Below are 15,983 nucleotides of genomic sequence, written 5' to 3' on the forward strand. Positions count from 1 at the left end.
ACAATAGTTACAAGACATACAGAAGAAAATAAATGAAAGGACAAAAGTAACTGTAAATTATAACATCCTTCTTTGTCACTTATAACAATTTTCAACTTGAAGTCCATTTTGTATGATATTTGTAACCGCCCATGCTTTCTTTTGGTTACTATTTGCATAGAACACCTTTTTCTATCATTTCACTTTTAACCCGTGCATGTCCTTAGACCTATGGGCATTATAGACAGCATATAGTTGGATATTGTTTTTTGTTTTTTTCTTTTTTAAATCCATTCTTTTGATCTATGTCTCTTGATTGGGAAGTTTAATACATTTACATTTAAAGTAGTTAATGATGTGGAAAGTTAGTTTTGCCCTTTCATTTGTTCCTGTATGTCTTACAGCTATTTTGTCCTTCATTTCATCCATTACTGCCTTCCTTTCTGTTTACCTGATCTTTTCAGTGACATATTTTTTTTTTTCTTTTAAGATTTTATTGGGGAATTGGGGGTGGAAACAGCGTTGGGGAATCGGGGAAGGGGAACAGACAAGTTGCTGTTTTTTTGTCCTTCAGTCTAGTTGTGGAGGATGTTACGTCACTGCTCCATGTTGGTATTATCATTGCTCTCTTCCCAGCTGAGTCAGTTGCTCGCCAGCCATTGGATGGCCGCTTACGGTGGCTCAGGGCAGCTCACAAAAGCACATGCCTGCTGCGGGCCAGCCCCACTGCAGCTTACACCATTGCCAGAGACTCACGGCAGCCCAGCTCCAGGTTGAGCTGTTGTTCACCATTGTAGCTGTAGAAGACACAGTGTCACCGGCCCTCACGTGGGATCCAAACTGAGGCCCTGCTGCTCAGAGCTGGCGTCCTAAGCCAACTCCTAACCAACGCGCCACTCGGCCGGCCCTTAGTGACATATTTTGATTTCTTATTACCTTTTGTGTATATTCTATACATATTTGTGGTTATAATGCAGATTAGAAAGAACATCCAGTAGTTAAAACAATATATTAAATTGATACCAATTTAACTTCAGTTGAATTAAAAAAAAACCTCCTTTACAGCTCTGCCCCCTAATTTTGTTATTGATATTACAAATTATCTCTTTATATATCATATATCCATTAACACAAATTTATAATAAATTTTTATATTTTCAATTTTAAATCCTGTAGAAAATGAAAAGTTGAATTACAGTGCACCATATTATGTACAGTTGAGTGACATTAAGAATATTCACATTGTTTTGCAACCATCACCACCATCCATATCTACAACTCTGTCATCATCCCAAACTAAAACTTTGTACCCATTACACAATAATTCCCCATTCCCTTCCTTGCCTCAGCCCCTGGTAACCACAACTGTACTTTCTATATTGATAAATTTGACTATTCCAGATTCCTCATATAAGTAGTAGTATAAAATATTTGTCCTTTTGTATCTGGCTTATTTCAATTAGCATAATGTCTTAAAGGTTCATCCATGTTGTAGCATATATGAGAATTACATTTTTTTTTTTTTAAAGATTTTCATTGGGGGAATTGAGGGATGAGACTAGCACTGGGGAATTGGGGGAAGGGGAACAGACAAGTTGCTGTCCTTTTGTTCTTCAGTCTAGTTGTATAGGACGTTGCTTCACTGGCCCAAGTTGGCACCATCATTGTGCTCTTCCCGGGCAAGGCAGACCAGTCGCCAGCCTCTGGACGGCCACTCACGGTGGCTGCTGGCCACTCACGCTGGCTGCTGGCTACACACAGTAGCCCATGGCAACCCTACGCCATTGCCGGGGACTCATGGCAGCCCAGCTCCAGGTTGAGCTGTTGTTCAGCATCTTAGCTGTAGAGGGCAGTGTCACTGGCCCTCATATGTGGGATCCGAACCAGGGCCCTCTGGCGTCCCAAGCCAGTTCTTAACCAATGCGCCACTCGGCTGGCCCGAGAATTTCATTCTTTTATTTATTTTCTGTATCTATATGAGATGATGGATGTTAACTAAACTTACTGTAGTAATCATTTCCCAATATAAGTTAAGTCATTATGCCATACACCTTATACATATACAGTGCTGTATGTCAATTATATCTCAAACTGAAAGAAAAAAAGAATTTCATTCCTTTTTAAGGCTGAATAATATTTTATTGTATTATAAAACACATTTTGTTTATCCATTCATCCATCAATGGCTATGGTGGATAATGCTGTTATGAACATGAATGTACCAATATCTGTTTGAGTTGCAGCTTTCAATTCTTTGGGCAAATGGAATTGCTGGTTGATATGGTAACTCTATGTTTAAATTTTTTTAAACCCCCAGCTACTGTTTTCCACAGTATCTGCATTTTACATTCCCATAAGCAATGCACAAGGATTCCAATTTCTCCATATCCTCACAAAGACTTCTTGTTTACTATTTTTTTTATAATAGTCATCCTAACACTTATGAAGTGGTATCTCATTGCAGTTTTGATTTACATTTCCCTAATGTTTAATGATGCTAAACATCTTTTCATGTACTTCTTGGCCATTTGTATATCTTTTTTTTAGAGAAATGTCTATTCAAGCCATTTCACAATTTTTGAATCGGGTTCTTATTTTGTTGCTGAGTTTTACTTCTTTATATATTCTAGATATTAATCCCTTATCACATATGTAATTTGCAAATGTTTTATACTATTTTGTGGTTGCCTTTTACTCTGTTGATACTGTCCTTTGACACACAACCTAAGGTATTTTTTAAAATGTAGTCTGTAAAGCCCCACTCTAGACCTACAGAATTAGAATGCCTGCAGGGCAGAGCCAGAGCAATCTGTGTTTTCAAGAAATGTACCTAGTGGGGCTGGCCGAAGTGGCTCGTTGGTTAAGAGTTGGCTTGGAAGAGCGGGCTCTGAGAGGCAGGGCCGCCAGCTCAGATCCCACATGGGCCAGTGACACTGCCCTCTACAGCTAAGATGGTAAACAACAGCTCAACCTGGAGCTGGACTGCCTTGAGTTGCCAGTGATGGCGTAGGCTGCAGCGGGGCTGCAGTGGGCTGCCCTAAGCTACCATGTGTGGCCGGCAGCCAGCGTGAGCTGCTGTCCAATGGCTGGCAACCAATCTGCCTCAGCTGGGAAGAGCACAATAATCATAATACTAACATTGGCCAGTGAAGCGACATCCTCCACAATTAGACTGAAGAACAAAAGGAAAACAACTTGTCTGTGCCCTTCCCCATTCCCCAACACTGTCACCTACTCAAATTCCTCCAATTAAAAAAAAAAAGTGTACCTAGTGATTACCATGTCCCACTCTTTTAGTTGCTGCCCTTAATTTTTTTGTTAGCATTTAAAAACAAGTTTTGGCATAAATTTTGAAAACTGACCAGGATATCTTCATTTTTTCTTGATAAAAAAAAAAATTCTAATAAAATTTTACAGCCCCTCTCTCCCACTATTTTATTAAAATTACATGGACTTTTAGTTCTTGATTATCAATTTTCTTATACTATCTCTTCATATTTTTGAGAAGTCTTTCTTTATAACTGCAGTAAGCCTCTCAGCCAAACTATCAACAATTATTTAGACTTAACCATAAATAATAGTAGAGTTTTTGTTAACTGTCACTGCTTCTTGTATGTCTTTTTTGTGCATAGATCAATATTTCATTTGTTGGGGTATATCCTTAAATAATGTTTTCAGACCATGAGTAATACATTTCTCAGTTCCTAGACATCAAAAAGTTTTTTTATTTTGCCTTACATATTGATATTTTAGACACTGATCATAACTACAAGTCACCATTTTCTTTTGGATATAGTCATATGAATATTGTCACTGTGACAACTTATCTTCTAGAATCCTATAATACAGATAAAAATTTTGTTCTTCAAAGTCTGATATATAGAAATGAGTGATTCTCACTTCTTTGTTGATAAACTTTTATTTTTTTTTGTCTTTGTTTTTATAAATAATTTTCTCTCCCTATTTCTCACTCTGGCATCTTTCAGCCCTTCCCTTTATCTCTGGAACTAGAAATATCACCAACATGTGTCTATGTATGTTTTCTCTCCTGACCGTCATTATTTATGTTCTAAAATATTCATTTCTTTTATTTCCCACAACAATTTCCACTTTTAATCCTCTCCATTTGATTACTCAGAACATCTACTGAATTATTTTATTTTGGCAATAATTTTAATTTCTAAGAATTTCTATTTTTGTTTTTCCATGGTGTCTGTTTTATTTTCTTCAGGGTCTGTTTTTCACATTGGCACTTTTCTTGTTTTTTTTCCTTGTTTTTTTATTTTTTGGTTTTTTTTTTTAGCTGAGCCATCCTGCTACCTGTTGGCAGCTCAGCGGCTGCTCAGCTCGGGCTGGACTCGAACCACTGTTGCTCAGAGCTCAAACTCTTGAGCGAGCTCTTAACCAACTGAGCCACTCGGCCGGCCCTGGCACTTTTCTTTCATACTGCTGGTTGTATTAAAATGTCTCATACTTCTTAATTGTCTATTCATAATTACAAATGAGGAACTGGGTGAATTGTATAGGAAAGTTGGTCAGGAATTCCATGAAGGTACATAGGTCTATTTGATCATTTCCCTCTTTTTGTGTCCTATGTATATCTAGGATTACTTCAGGTTCAGCTCTGCTTTATGATCTGGTTCCAATGGCCACTTTAAGAATCTTTTGTCAGTCAGATTCCTCACTTATTTATAATATTTATGAAACAATTCTTTTAGCTTAAATCAAAGGAGCACCTGTTATAGGCCAACCCCTTTGTATGCATGAGATGTGGAAGAGGGATTTGTTTTAGAGTCAGCACACTAATTAATTTCCCAGGAGGATGCACTCTGGTCTACTCTGGTCTACTCCCACATCCTGCAGTTGCTGTCCACATGCATGCAATTCCTCTGTGCTCTCCCTTCGACTTTGAATTGTGGTTTTTCTCTGTTGGTTTCTTGATCATACAGATTCTGTTTGCCTTCTGTCTTCTAGGACTTTCTCAAAACTCTCATCTACTAGTAGTGACCTTTCCTATTTTGGATCTATTCTTTTTTCGTAAATCAATTCTGTCATAATAATGGGATTTTGAGATGAATGGAAAATAAATGGCTATTATCAGCCTGCCAGTTGGATTAAAAAGTTCGTGGTTACCTTATCCAGAAGGGGTTTCTTTTTGTTTTGTTTTGTTTTTCTTATCAGCTTTTCCCTACCTTTTAATCACAGTCATATGATAAATAACCTAAACAATTCAGGAGAATATTTAGATTAAAAGTATTTGCAGGTCACTTTAAATGTTGTCAGTATTATACCTGTCAATGGCTTGAAGATCATTGGCTGGATTCCAAGTAGGGTCAAATAATACAACAACATTGGCACCAACAAAATTGAGGCCTAGTCCACCAGCCCTGGAGGAAACAGAAAGAGCACATTAAAACAGCAAAAAATAATTGTTGCTCTAAAACTCAATTGTGCCAGGTATCTATTACCAAATCAATACAATACTGCATTAATGTCATAAAAGATGATAAAAACACAAATATGACACAAATGAAATAGCTATGAAATATTTTTGTACCACTCTAGAATAGCCCTACAAAATTTGACCATTTGAGTCCATGTAAGTAGACTGTGCTGATCACACTCAAATACTATTTCTGCAAGATTTTCTTAACAATTTTTAAAAACTGTTAGTATATTCCAGCTTAATAAAGTAATATGCACATTAAAAGAAAAAAAATCAAGCCAGAAGTAGATGTACTTCTTATTCCTCCCACTAAGTGCAGCTAAATAAAAACCCTGGACGTTATAATACAAACATAAGACTCTGAAAGGTAGAGAGGACATAGACTGGCTAGGAACTGTAAGGCATAAGGAATGACATGCAGCGAGTTTCCTGGATTTCTTTTTGCCTGATATATCCCATACTGAGTTCTGGAGAAGCCAGTGAACTGGAAATGCCAACAGTCGCAGACAAAAAAAACCCCAAGAAAATCCTTCTTCCTTTAGCCAAAAAGAACCAGAAAAGGTGCAGCCTTCTAAGACAGAAATATGTGAGACAATAACCAGCCTATTCCTGCAAACACCATGGGAAAAAATCTGGCCTCACTCTCAACCTGGTTAGTAAAGGCTGAGTGAGGAGACTAAACTTCCACCCTTGTAATGATTACCTTTCACCCCTTCCCTGACACCTGGTGTCAGAGAAGACTGACCGAGGAGCTGGGACTTTCATTTCTGCCAGTGATAACCAGTTCCCCCTCTGTAGTTTCAATGGAGGCCATGCAGGAACATAAAAAGCACCTCAGTCTTAGGATGTCAACAGAGGCCAAGCAGAAAAAACCATGAATTTTCACCCCTATGTGGTTGACATAGTATGTGGCTAAAACATTTAAATAAGATATAAATTCTTATAACAATACTAAAAATGTCCAGCATAAGATAAAAAATTACTAATCATACCAAGATCCAGGAAAATCTGAACTTGAATGAGAAAAGACAATCAACAGATGACAACAATGAATCAGATGTTGGAATTATCTGACAAGAATTTTAATGTAGTCATCATAAAAATGTTTCGATAAGAAATTACAAGGGCTGGCCGAGTGGCTCAGTTGGTTAAGAGCTTGCTCAAGAGTGCGAGCTCTGAGCAACAGGGTTGCCGGTTCGATGTCCGGCCTGAGCTGAGCTGCTGCTGAGCTGCCAACAGGTGGCAGGATGGCTCAGCTAAAAAAGAGAAAAAATAAAGAAATTACAAATATGCTTGAAACAAAGTAAAACTAAAACGTTTCTGCAAAGAAAGAGAGGATATAAAGAAAAACCAAGTGAACTTTCAGAACTGAAAAATAACTGAATTACAAAACTTGCTGGAATGAACTAGACAGTATAGTGGAGATGACAGAGAATGAAAACAGGTTAATATTATTTACCCAGTCTGAACAACAGAAAAAATATACTGAAAGAAAATGAACAGTCTTAGAGACCTGAGGGACAATAACAGAAGAGCTAACACTCACATCACTATAGACTCAGAAGGAAAAAAGAGACTGAAAAAGTATTCTAAGACATATGGCTGAAACTTCCCTAAATTTGGATAAAGACATAAACCTACAGATTCAAGAAGCTGGATGTACTCCAAAAAAGATAAGCCCAAAGAAATTCATGCCAAGATACATCATAATTAAACTTCTGAAAAGATAAGACAAAGAAAAACTCTTGAAAGCAATAAGAAACACCAATTCAAATGAAAGCGGATTTCTCATCAGAAACCATGGAGGCCAGGAGGAAGCAGTATAACATTCTTCAAGTGCTGAAAGAACTATCAACCCAGAATTCTATATCCAGCAAAAATATCCTTCAGGAATGAAAGGGAAATCATGACATTTTTAAATTAAGAAAAATGAAGTGAATTTTTTTTTTTTTAAGATTTTTATTGGGGAATTGGGGGGATGGGAACAGTGCTGGGGAATTAGGGGAAGGGGAGCAGACAAGTTGGCACCATCATTGTGCTCTTCCCAGGCGAGGCACATCAGTCGCCGGCTTCTGGACGGCCACTCACTGCGGCTGCTGGCTGCTCACACTGGTCGCAGGCTACGCACGGTAGCCCATGGCAACCCACTGCCACAGGGGCTGCAGCCTACGCCATTGCCCGTGACTCATGGCAGCCCAGCTCCAGGTTGAGCTGTTGTTCAGCATCTTAGCTGTGGAGGGCAGTGTCACTGGCCCTCATATGTGGGATCCGAACCGGGGCTCTCTGGCGTCCCAAGACAGTTCTTAACCATCGTGCCACTCGGCCGGCCCTGAAGTGAATTTTTTATTGACAGACTTAGGGAAAAAAATAAAATAAAAACTAAAAAGCCATCCAATATTAAATCTTATTAAATTTACCTCAAAAATGTTTTTCTCGAGTCTTCTCCATTCCTATTTCCCCTGCCCTATTTCAAGTCCTTATTATACAGCACTTATATGTATTACTTCACTGGCTTCTTAACTGTCTTCCTTTACTTCAGACCTTAAATCCATTCTCATATTACACAAAATTATTTTATGCACAGAATATAAAAAAATAAAGCATGCCACTCCTCTGTTTTAACCCTTCAATTCTTATACTTCAGAGGCCAGCTCTTCAGGCCTCAATGACCAGGCCTACCACCTCTGCAGCTGTATTCTTGGACTTGATCTCACAGAACTACCTATATACTAACTTAGAGTTGCCTTCGTATTACTTGCAGTTTTCTTTGCTCTCTTCTTTGCCTGGCTAACTTCTACTTGTTCTTCAGCAGGCTAATGAAGGATGAACTAAATGTTTCTCCTTTGTACCTCCTCCTCCTGGCATTTACATACTGTATTGAAACTAGCCTTTTACATATTTCTCAACAACGATTCCCTCCATCCTCATATTGTTTTAGTTATAAACTTTAGAAGGTCTGGGTCTGAAGCTTTCCATCTTTTCTTCTCCAGGACCTGTCACAGAACACTCAATATGTCTTCGTTAAATTAACTAATGATTCCTCCTAGTTAGTCATATATGCAGCTCTTCCCTCCATGTATCCTAAGCTCTAACCACTTAAATTCTCTGGTCATTTCTGTACCGAGGCCATTCTCTCTGCCTAAAATGCCCTTTATGTAAACCTGCTTTTTCTTCTAATGAAATTTTATCTATGAAAAGCCTGTTTAAACATCACATTTCTTTTATGGTCTTTCTTGATATGCCTATTCTTTAAATGTTCATGGAACTTTACACATAAATCTAGGAAAGCGTTTATTTACTCATAGTGCTCCTTAAAGGCAAAAAAACAAAAACAAACAAACAAAAAACCCAAAAAGCTTTATTTTTCTTATCCCACATTAAGGGTCAATAAAGACAACTGAATTGAACAACGGGGTCTGAGATTGGCTAGCCAACATAACAAAATAATGGATTAGAGGAAGATTTTATCCTTTTGCTCTATATTCTGAGAAATGTCATGTTCCAATCTTATTATTTTATTTGAAATGATTAATTTTTAGTCTAAAATTTTTCTTACTGTCCAAATTCTTTTGTTCTCTGAATTATCTTTATTCTGGAACATCAATACTTTAAAACCTGGCTTTCCATAATCATCTCATTCAGTTAAATAAAGAAGGGTCATCCGGCATTTTTTCTTGGGTTGGGATTTTTATTGGAATCACTGATTTTATAAATGACTTTGAGGAAAATTGGCATTTTTATGCTATTGAGCCTTTCTATCTGAAATATCTCTACATTTATTTAGGTCTTCTTAGGAGCATTCTTTAAATGACTACTGCATTTCACCTTTTTAATAGTTAACACATAACAATAAAATTTAATTCACTGAAGTCAGTTTTGTGGAATATTAAGATATGTTTAAAGTATATTTTTTGAGGGCTGGTCGAATGGCGTGTTGGTTAAGGGTTGGCTTCGGATGCCAGCTCTGAGCAGCAGGGCCCCAATTTGGATCCCACATATGAGGACCAGTGACACTGCGCCCTCTACAGATAAGATGGTGAACAATAGCTCGACCTGGAGCTGGGCTGCCCTGAGTCACCAGCGACGGCATAAGCTATAGTGGGGCTGGCCGGCAACAGGAGTGAACTTTCATGAGCTGCCATGAGCCGCCCGTGAGCAGCTGTCCAATAGCCGGCGAGTGACTGCCTCACCCAGGAAGACCACAATCATAATACCAACATGGGCCAGTGAAGTGACGTCCTCCACAACTAGACTGAAGAACAAAAGGACAGCAACGTGTCTGTTCCCATTCCTTGATTCCTCAAAGCTGTTCCCGTCCCCCAATTCCCCAATAGAATCTTTAAAAAAAAAAAAAAAGTATGCTTTTTGATATATTTATTTGATATAAGAATTGAATGTGGAGGACCAAAAAATTAAGAATACATATATGTATTCTATAAAACTTAACTGAAGACAGCATTCTATGTCATTTAATGTTCTGTATGTAAGGACTCATGTGAGAAATCACAACTTGAGTTCATTCACAGGAATTGAGAATCCAGAGCTTCTCTCTTTTTGCCTTAGCTGCAAGAGTTCAAGAATAATTTCAGTGATCAAAAGTTTAATTTCAGTGCTCACTCATTTTTATAGATATAATTTTGTTTTTCATTTAATTTTTATTTTGACTTAATTTCTACTTTTTGCATTTTCACATGTTTATTTTTAAAGTCTCTTGAAAGTCTTTTTGAAAGACAGTGGGAGCAAATCTATAAAATACTTATTACATTAGATGCCATGGTTATGAATTTGTTAGCCCCCCCAAAAAAGAGATTTATTTTACTTAGGTGTTTATATTGACTTAACTCATTCTCTAAAGTGCGTATATTCTTCTTTTTTTAAAGATTTTTATTGGGGAATTGGGTGATGGGAACAGCACTGGGGAGTTGGGGGAAGGGGAACAGACAAGTTGCTGTCGTTTTGTTCTTTAATCTAATTGTGGAGGACGTTGCTTCACTGGCCCAAGTTGGCACCATCATTGTGCTCTTCCTGGGCGAGGCAGATCAGTCACCGGCTTCTGGATGGCTGCTCACAGCGGCTGCTGGCCGCTCACGCTGGCTGCTGGCTACACACAGTAGCCCATGGCAACCCACTGCAGTAGGAGCTGCAGCCTGTGCCATCGCCAGTGACTCACAGCAACCCAGCTCCAGGTTGAGCTGTTGTTCAGCATCTTAGCTGTAGAGGGCAGTGTAACTGGCCCTCATACGTGGGATCCGAACGGGGGCCCTCTGGCATCCCAAGCCAGTTCTTAACCAACGTGCCACTCGCCGGCCCTGTGTATATTCTTTAAAAGGTTTTAATGAGAGATTTGTAAATAAGTGTTAGAACTGATTTAACTTTTTAAAACTATAAATGGGGAGTTGCTCTGGTTAAGAAGAGGCAGAGACAAAGGGGGAAATGCCTGGCTCACTAGGCCCTGTGGGCTCTTTAGGGCTCCTTGAGTAGAGTTTGGAAACCATCGCTACAAATGATTCTCAGTTATTCAATTGATAACTCAATTATTCAACTTAGTTTCATTGTTCTGACCACAGCCTTAAGTCAAAACAGTATTTAATAAAACTCAAGAAATTGCTATTTCAGTCATAATTAATAGCATTTTTGCTGCTTCTCCTTAAAGCCAAATAAAACTAAGCAATATAAGCATAACCATTGAAAATGATTCCAGTAATAGTTTTAAAATTACCCTAAATCTTAAAAGCAGTTAGATAAAAATCAAGTTATCAAATTTTATTTTCTTACATTGTGGAGACAAGGCAAATGTTAACATCTTGTGTACTGTTGAACTCTTTCACAACCTTGATTCTTTCCTCTGATTTTGTACTTCCATCAAGTCGTCGGTAATCAAGCCCAGATGCCATACAGTATTGCTGCAGCACATCAAGCAACTAGAGGAAAAGTATGGAGATGCGCAAAGATGAATTCATGTTTACTTAAACTTCAGTTCATTATAGAGATGAAATTTACTGAGTATTAATTATTATTGCTGCTCACAATTTCTTTCTTATTATTATAAGAGCAACAAATATTTTTCTGACTTCTGACCCACATATCCCATTATCCTGAAATTGACTTTAACTTTCAGCAACCTTTCTCAAAAAAAAAAAAAATCAATCTTTCAGGGGAAAAAAATAAAATCAATCATTAAATTTTAAAACTGAAACCAAATGAGAGGGAAAGTATTGGCCGAATCACAGATATAAATATATTTCATTTACTTGTGCTATTTTCTATGTTCTAAAATCTCTTAAATAACATTTTAATTATCAACAAAAACATCAACAGAAAATTAAAAATCTATCTTTGAGTTTGTTATTTGACAGTAACCCTGATATAATTGAGACTTAAAAGTTGCCTATCTCACTACCATTTCCTATGGTGTGTATAAGACAGAAAATGTGGCTGGATGCTGTTATGGCTGTTAGGCTTTATGACTCAGGAGTTAAGGCTGGCCCAGTCAAGAATACAATTCAGACCAAACTCACCTTGGTGGAAAAGGAGAAGAGAAGAACTTTATCTTTGTTTTTCCTACAATGGTTTAAAAGCTGCTGAAGGACCTGGAAGTGAACCACAGAATATCAGTGAACCAGTTCCAACTAAGAGTACACTTTGTACATATAAACATCACTTGAGAATTTCTTAAAAAGTATTTTTATATAACATAACCTCAGTCAGCTTTCCTAATTCCTTTCATTTTTGGCAAGTTATAGAAATAAAGTATTAGATATTACATGTTATTCATCATCATATTGTCAATAATGAGGTAAAGTTCCCAAAAACTTTTTTTTTCATTTCATCTGGTTTTAATAAAAAGGAAGCATTTTAGATTATGGGATGCATTTAAATGGATTAATTTAATTTCCAAAATACACTTTCTTTATACCTACAATATGTTCAGAAACTAAATTACAGAGCAGCATTCCTTTTAGGAAGTATTTAAATTTTCTCTAGATAGATGTAATAAAATGTGTTTAATTACATCTAGGTTCTAAAAGTCTTGATATTTATTTTCTTAAAATAATCAGTCAGATATATGCCTCTTCTCATTTTCTCCTCTCTGTTTCTCTATTTACAGTAAGCCCTGACTTCCAGATTTGATTTTGACCTCAAAATGCCAATAATCTGCCCCTATACATGGTGCTTTTAGGGAGGAAGCAAATAATTCAAACCCTGTATATAATAGTAATACTGTTATTTTAAAAACAGGCATTTCCACATCTGGCAATGAAGCCCCAGAACACTATGGAAAAGCAACCCATGCAGGAAAGAAAAGGAATTTTCTGTCCAAAGTCTAAGGTTTTTCCGAACCATGCAGTAAACCGTTAAGCAACTTTATTTATTCAATGACAAACATTCAAACTTTAAAAAAATATATATATACTCAAAGAACACTTTTTAAATATCTGAGCAAGAGAAGACATTGTGCTAACTCTGACCCCTACCCCACCAACTCCTCAAAAAAGCTATGGAGTTTTATAAAAACTACTCAGATAACCAATCAGATGGTGAGTAAAACAGTCACAGATGAGGTAAACAGTATTTTAATACTTGGAGAACATATAAAGTAGTTTTATTGACATAGCTTTATTTTTTATAAAATAAATGATTCTATAAAGTATGTGCATTTTAATTTCACATAATATATTAACTTTTTAAAATTAATAATTTTTACAGCAATTTTAGATTTACAGAAAAATTAAGTAGAACATACAGAGAACTCCCATAGACTCCCTCTTCCTCCCTTTCCTGCCCCTCGCCTGCACAGTCTCCCCTATTGTTACCATCTTTGTTTCAGGTGGTGCATTTGTAAGAACTGATGAATGAATACTGATAACTTAGTCTATAGTTCACATTAGGGTTCACTCATCGTGTTGTACAGTTCTATGGGTTTTGACAAATGTAGAATGACATATATCCACTATTATAGTATGATACAAATAGTTTCACTGCCCTAAAATTTCCCTGTGTTCCATCTATTCCTCTCCCTGCAAACCCCTGGCAACCACCAATGATTTTACTTTCTCTGTAGTTTTGCCTTTTCCAGAGTGTAATACAGTTGGAATCACGCAGTATGTAGCCTTTTCAGACTGGCTTTTTTCACATAGCAATATGCATTTAAAGGAACTCCGTATCTTTTTGTAGCTTAATTGCTCGTTTTTTTTCTAGTGTTGAATAATATTCCATCGTCTAGATGTTTATCCATTCACATATTGAAGGACATCTTGGTTGTTTCCAAGTTGTGGCAATTATGAGTAAAGTTGCTATAAACAAACATCTGTACATAGGCTCTTGGACATAAGTTTTTAACTCATTTGAGTAAATACCAATGAGCACGATTGCTGGATCTTATGGTAAGAGTATAATTAGCTTTATGAGAAACTGCCAAACTGTCTTCCAAAGTGGCTGTACCATTTTGCATTCTCATCAGGAATGAATAAGAGTTCTTGCTGCTCCATATCCTTGTCAGCATTTGGTGTTGTCAGTATTTTGGGTTTAGCCATTCAAATAGGTGTATAGTGGTATCTCATTGTTTCAACTTGGAATTCCCTCATGACACATGATATTGAACATGTTTTCATCTGCTCATTTGCCATCTGTATATCTTCTTTGGTGAGGCATACATTCAGATCTTTTGCCCATTTTTTAAATTGGATTGTTTTCTTATTGTTGAGTTTTAAGAGTTCTTTGTATATTTTAAATATCAGTCCCTTATTGATTTGCAATTATTTTCTCCCAGCCTGGGACTCATCTTTTCATTCGGTGAAAGACATTAACATTTTAAGACAAGGATATATTGCACAGAAATCTGCTCTGATGGTTTGAGATGGTATCATACCTATTGCATTTTCAGGTATTATTGAATATCTTACAGTAAAAACAGAATAAGTAATAAGAAAAGTGAATGCTTTTGAACTGGAGGTCTTTATTAGGCTAGTTTTTTTATTTTTTTTTAATTTTTTTTTAAAGACTCATTAAATGAATAACTAAGATCCCTTACAGAAATTTCAGAAATAAGTGTAGTCACTATATGTTGGAGTCTCAACAACACAGACCCAATATTTTATTACTTATTTGTCCTTCACAGAACAGGGCAATGCCCCTGAAAAGGAATCCTAAATTTGGGGATGTTCACAGCTAAGGAATCTTGGATCTAACTTTACTCAAATTAGTCAGGCATAGAGATTAACATGACCCTTGTATGATTCCAGCAGCACTAAACTGGGTTTCCTACTCTTTTTTTTCTACCCCCCACAGTAAGTCGCTCTGTGGCATTTCTCATGGAAAAGAAAAACGAGAATTCTCATCAGGTGAATGAGTGCAACTTGTGACCATCCCCTTGAATAGTAGTTGAGGTCAACAAAGACCTTGACATGGAAGAGAAAGAGCTGGAGTTCATGAGTGTAGCTTTGAGGCAATGAAGGGTACAGTGGGCATTAAGTTCACAAATAAATTACACATGAAGGCTAACTTATAAGAGAAATAGAACTAGGATCTTTTATCATCTGAATTAAAGAAACACATGCAACTTGGGGTTCTTAACCCCACAGGTAATAATTCCATAATGAGGCTATAGGTTTTGAATCACTAAATCACCACATGATGTTGCTAACCAAATGATGAAACAGTCTTAAAAATATAGCCCTAGCTTATTACTATCAATCTTTGATTTGTTGGTGACCTTTCACAAAACAAGTAAATTACATGCTTTTCTTCACATATAAAGGCACCCAGCCTCCAGCAACAATTTATGCTTGCTTTACCCTTCTAAAAATCATAATAAAAATAAATCTAATAATTGTCTTCATCTGATATTATTATTCCTAGATATGTAACTCTAATTAACAGTATGTTTTAAATCATATATTTAATAAATATACAAGAATATAAAATGCAGAGTTATAAACTTTCATTCATTGAGTTTCAAGAATGGTAACTTTTTAGTGAAGAGTCACAACGAATAAAATTTAAATAAATAACAATGGACAATGCAGTTTTCAAAGGAGGTCATGATTTTTGGAAATATTCTATTGGCTTAAATAATGGGACTGTCCTCACTTCTAAACTAATTGGGCTTTTAATATTTTTTAATTTAAAAATAAATAAAAAAATCAATAAAATGGATGACAAAAATAGATTTACTATTGTTAGGAAATATTAGATTTGAAATTTTTGTTGTGATAATAAACATGGAATATTCTTACTAGAACAAACTTATTTATTTTAAAAATACACAACTTTTGGGCTGGCCAAGTGGCTTGTTGGTTCAGAGTTGGCTTGGGAGCACAAGCTCTGAGCAGCAGGGCCACCGGTTTGGATCCCACATGGGCCAGTGATACTGAACTCTACAGCTAAGATGGTGAACAACAGCTCGTCCTGGAGGTGGGCTGCTGTGAGTCGCCGGCGACAGTGTAGGCTGCCGTGAGCTGCCTTCAGCCACCATGAGCGGCTGCCCAATGGCTGGCGACCGATCTGCCTCAGCTGGGAAGAGTGCAATGATCACAATACCAACATGGGCCAGTGAAGC

At 36.8% G+C, this 15,983-nt stretch overlaps 1 protein-coding gene across 2 annotated transcripts in view; it reads right to left on the reverse strand.

Annotated features, from left to right (window-relative positions):
- The window catches only part of ERCC6L2 (ERCC excision repair 6 like 2), a 119,974-nt gene that overhangs the window by 57,673 nt on the left and 46,318 nt on the right, over positions 1–15,983 (reverse strand). For both annotated transcript variants that reach the window (XM_019624681.1, XM_019624680.1), the window contains exons 10-12: positions 11,944–12,015; positions 11,201–11,346; positions 5,271–5,366 (exon numbers count right to left, since the gene is read on the reverse strand). In XM_019624681.1, coding sequence (XP_019480226.1) covers positions 5,271–5,366; positions 11,201–11,346; positions 11,944–12,015 — 314 coding nt within the window. The remainder of the gene's footprint in view (positions 1–5,270; positions 5,367–11,200; positions 11,347–11,943; positions 12,016–15,983) is intronic.

This window comes from Hipposideros armiger, unplaced genomic scaffold, assembly GCF_001890085.2.
Source record: "Hipposideros armiger isolate ML-2016 unplaced genomic scaffold, ASM189008v1 scaffold_599, whole genome shotgun sequence".
NCBI lineage: Eukaryota > Metazoa > Chordata > Mammalia > Chiroptera > Hipposideridae > Hipposideros > Hipposideros armiger.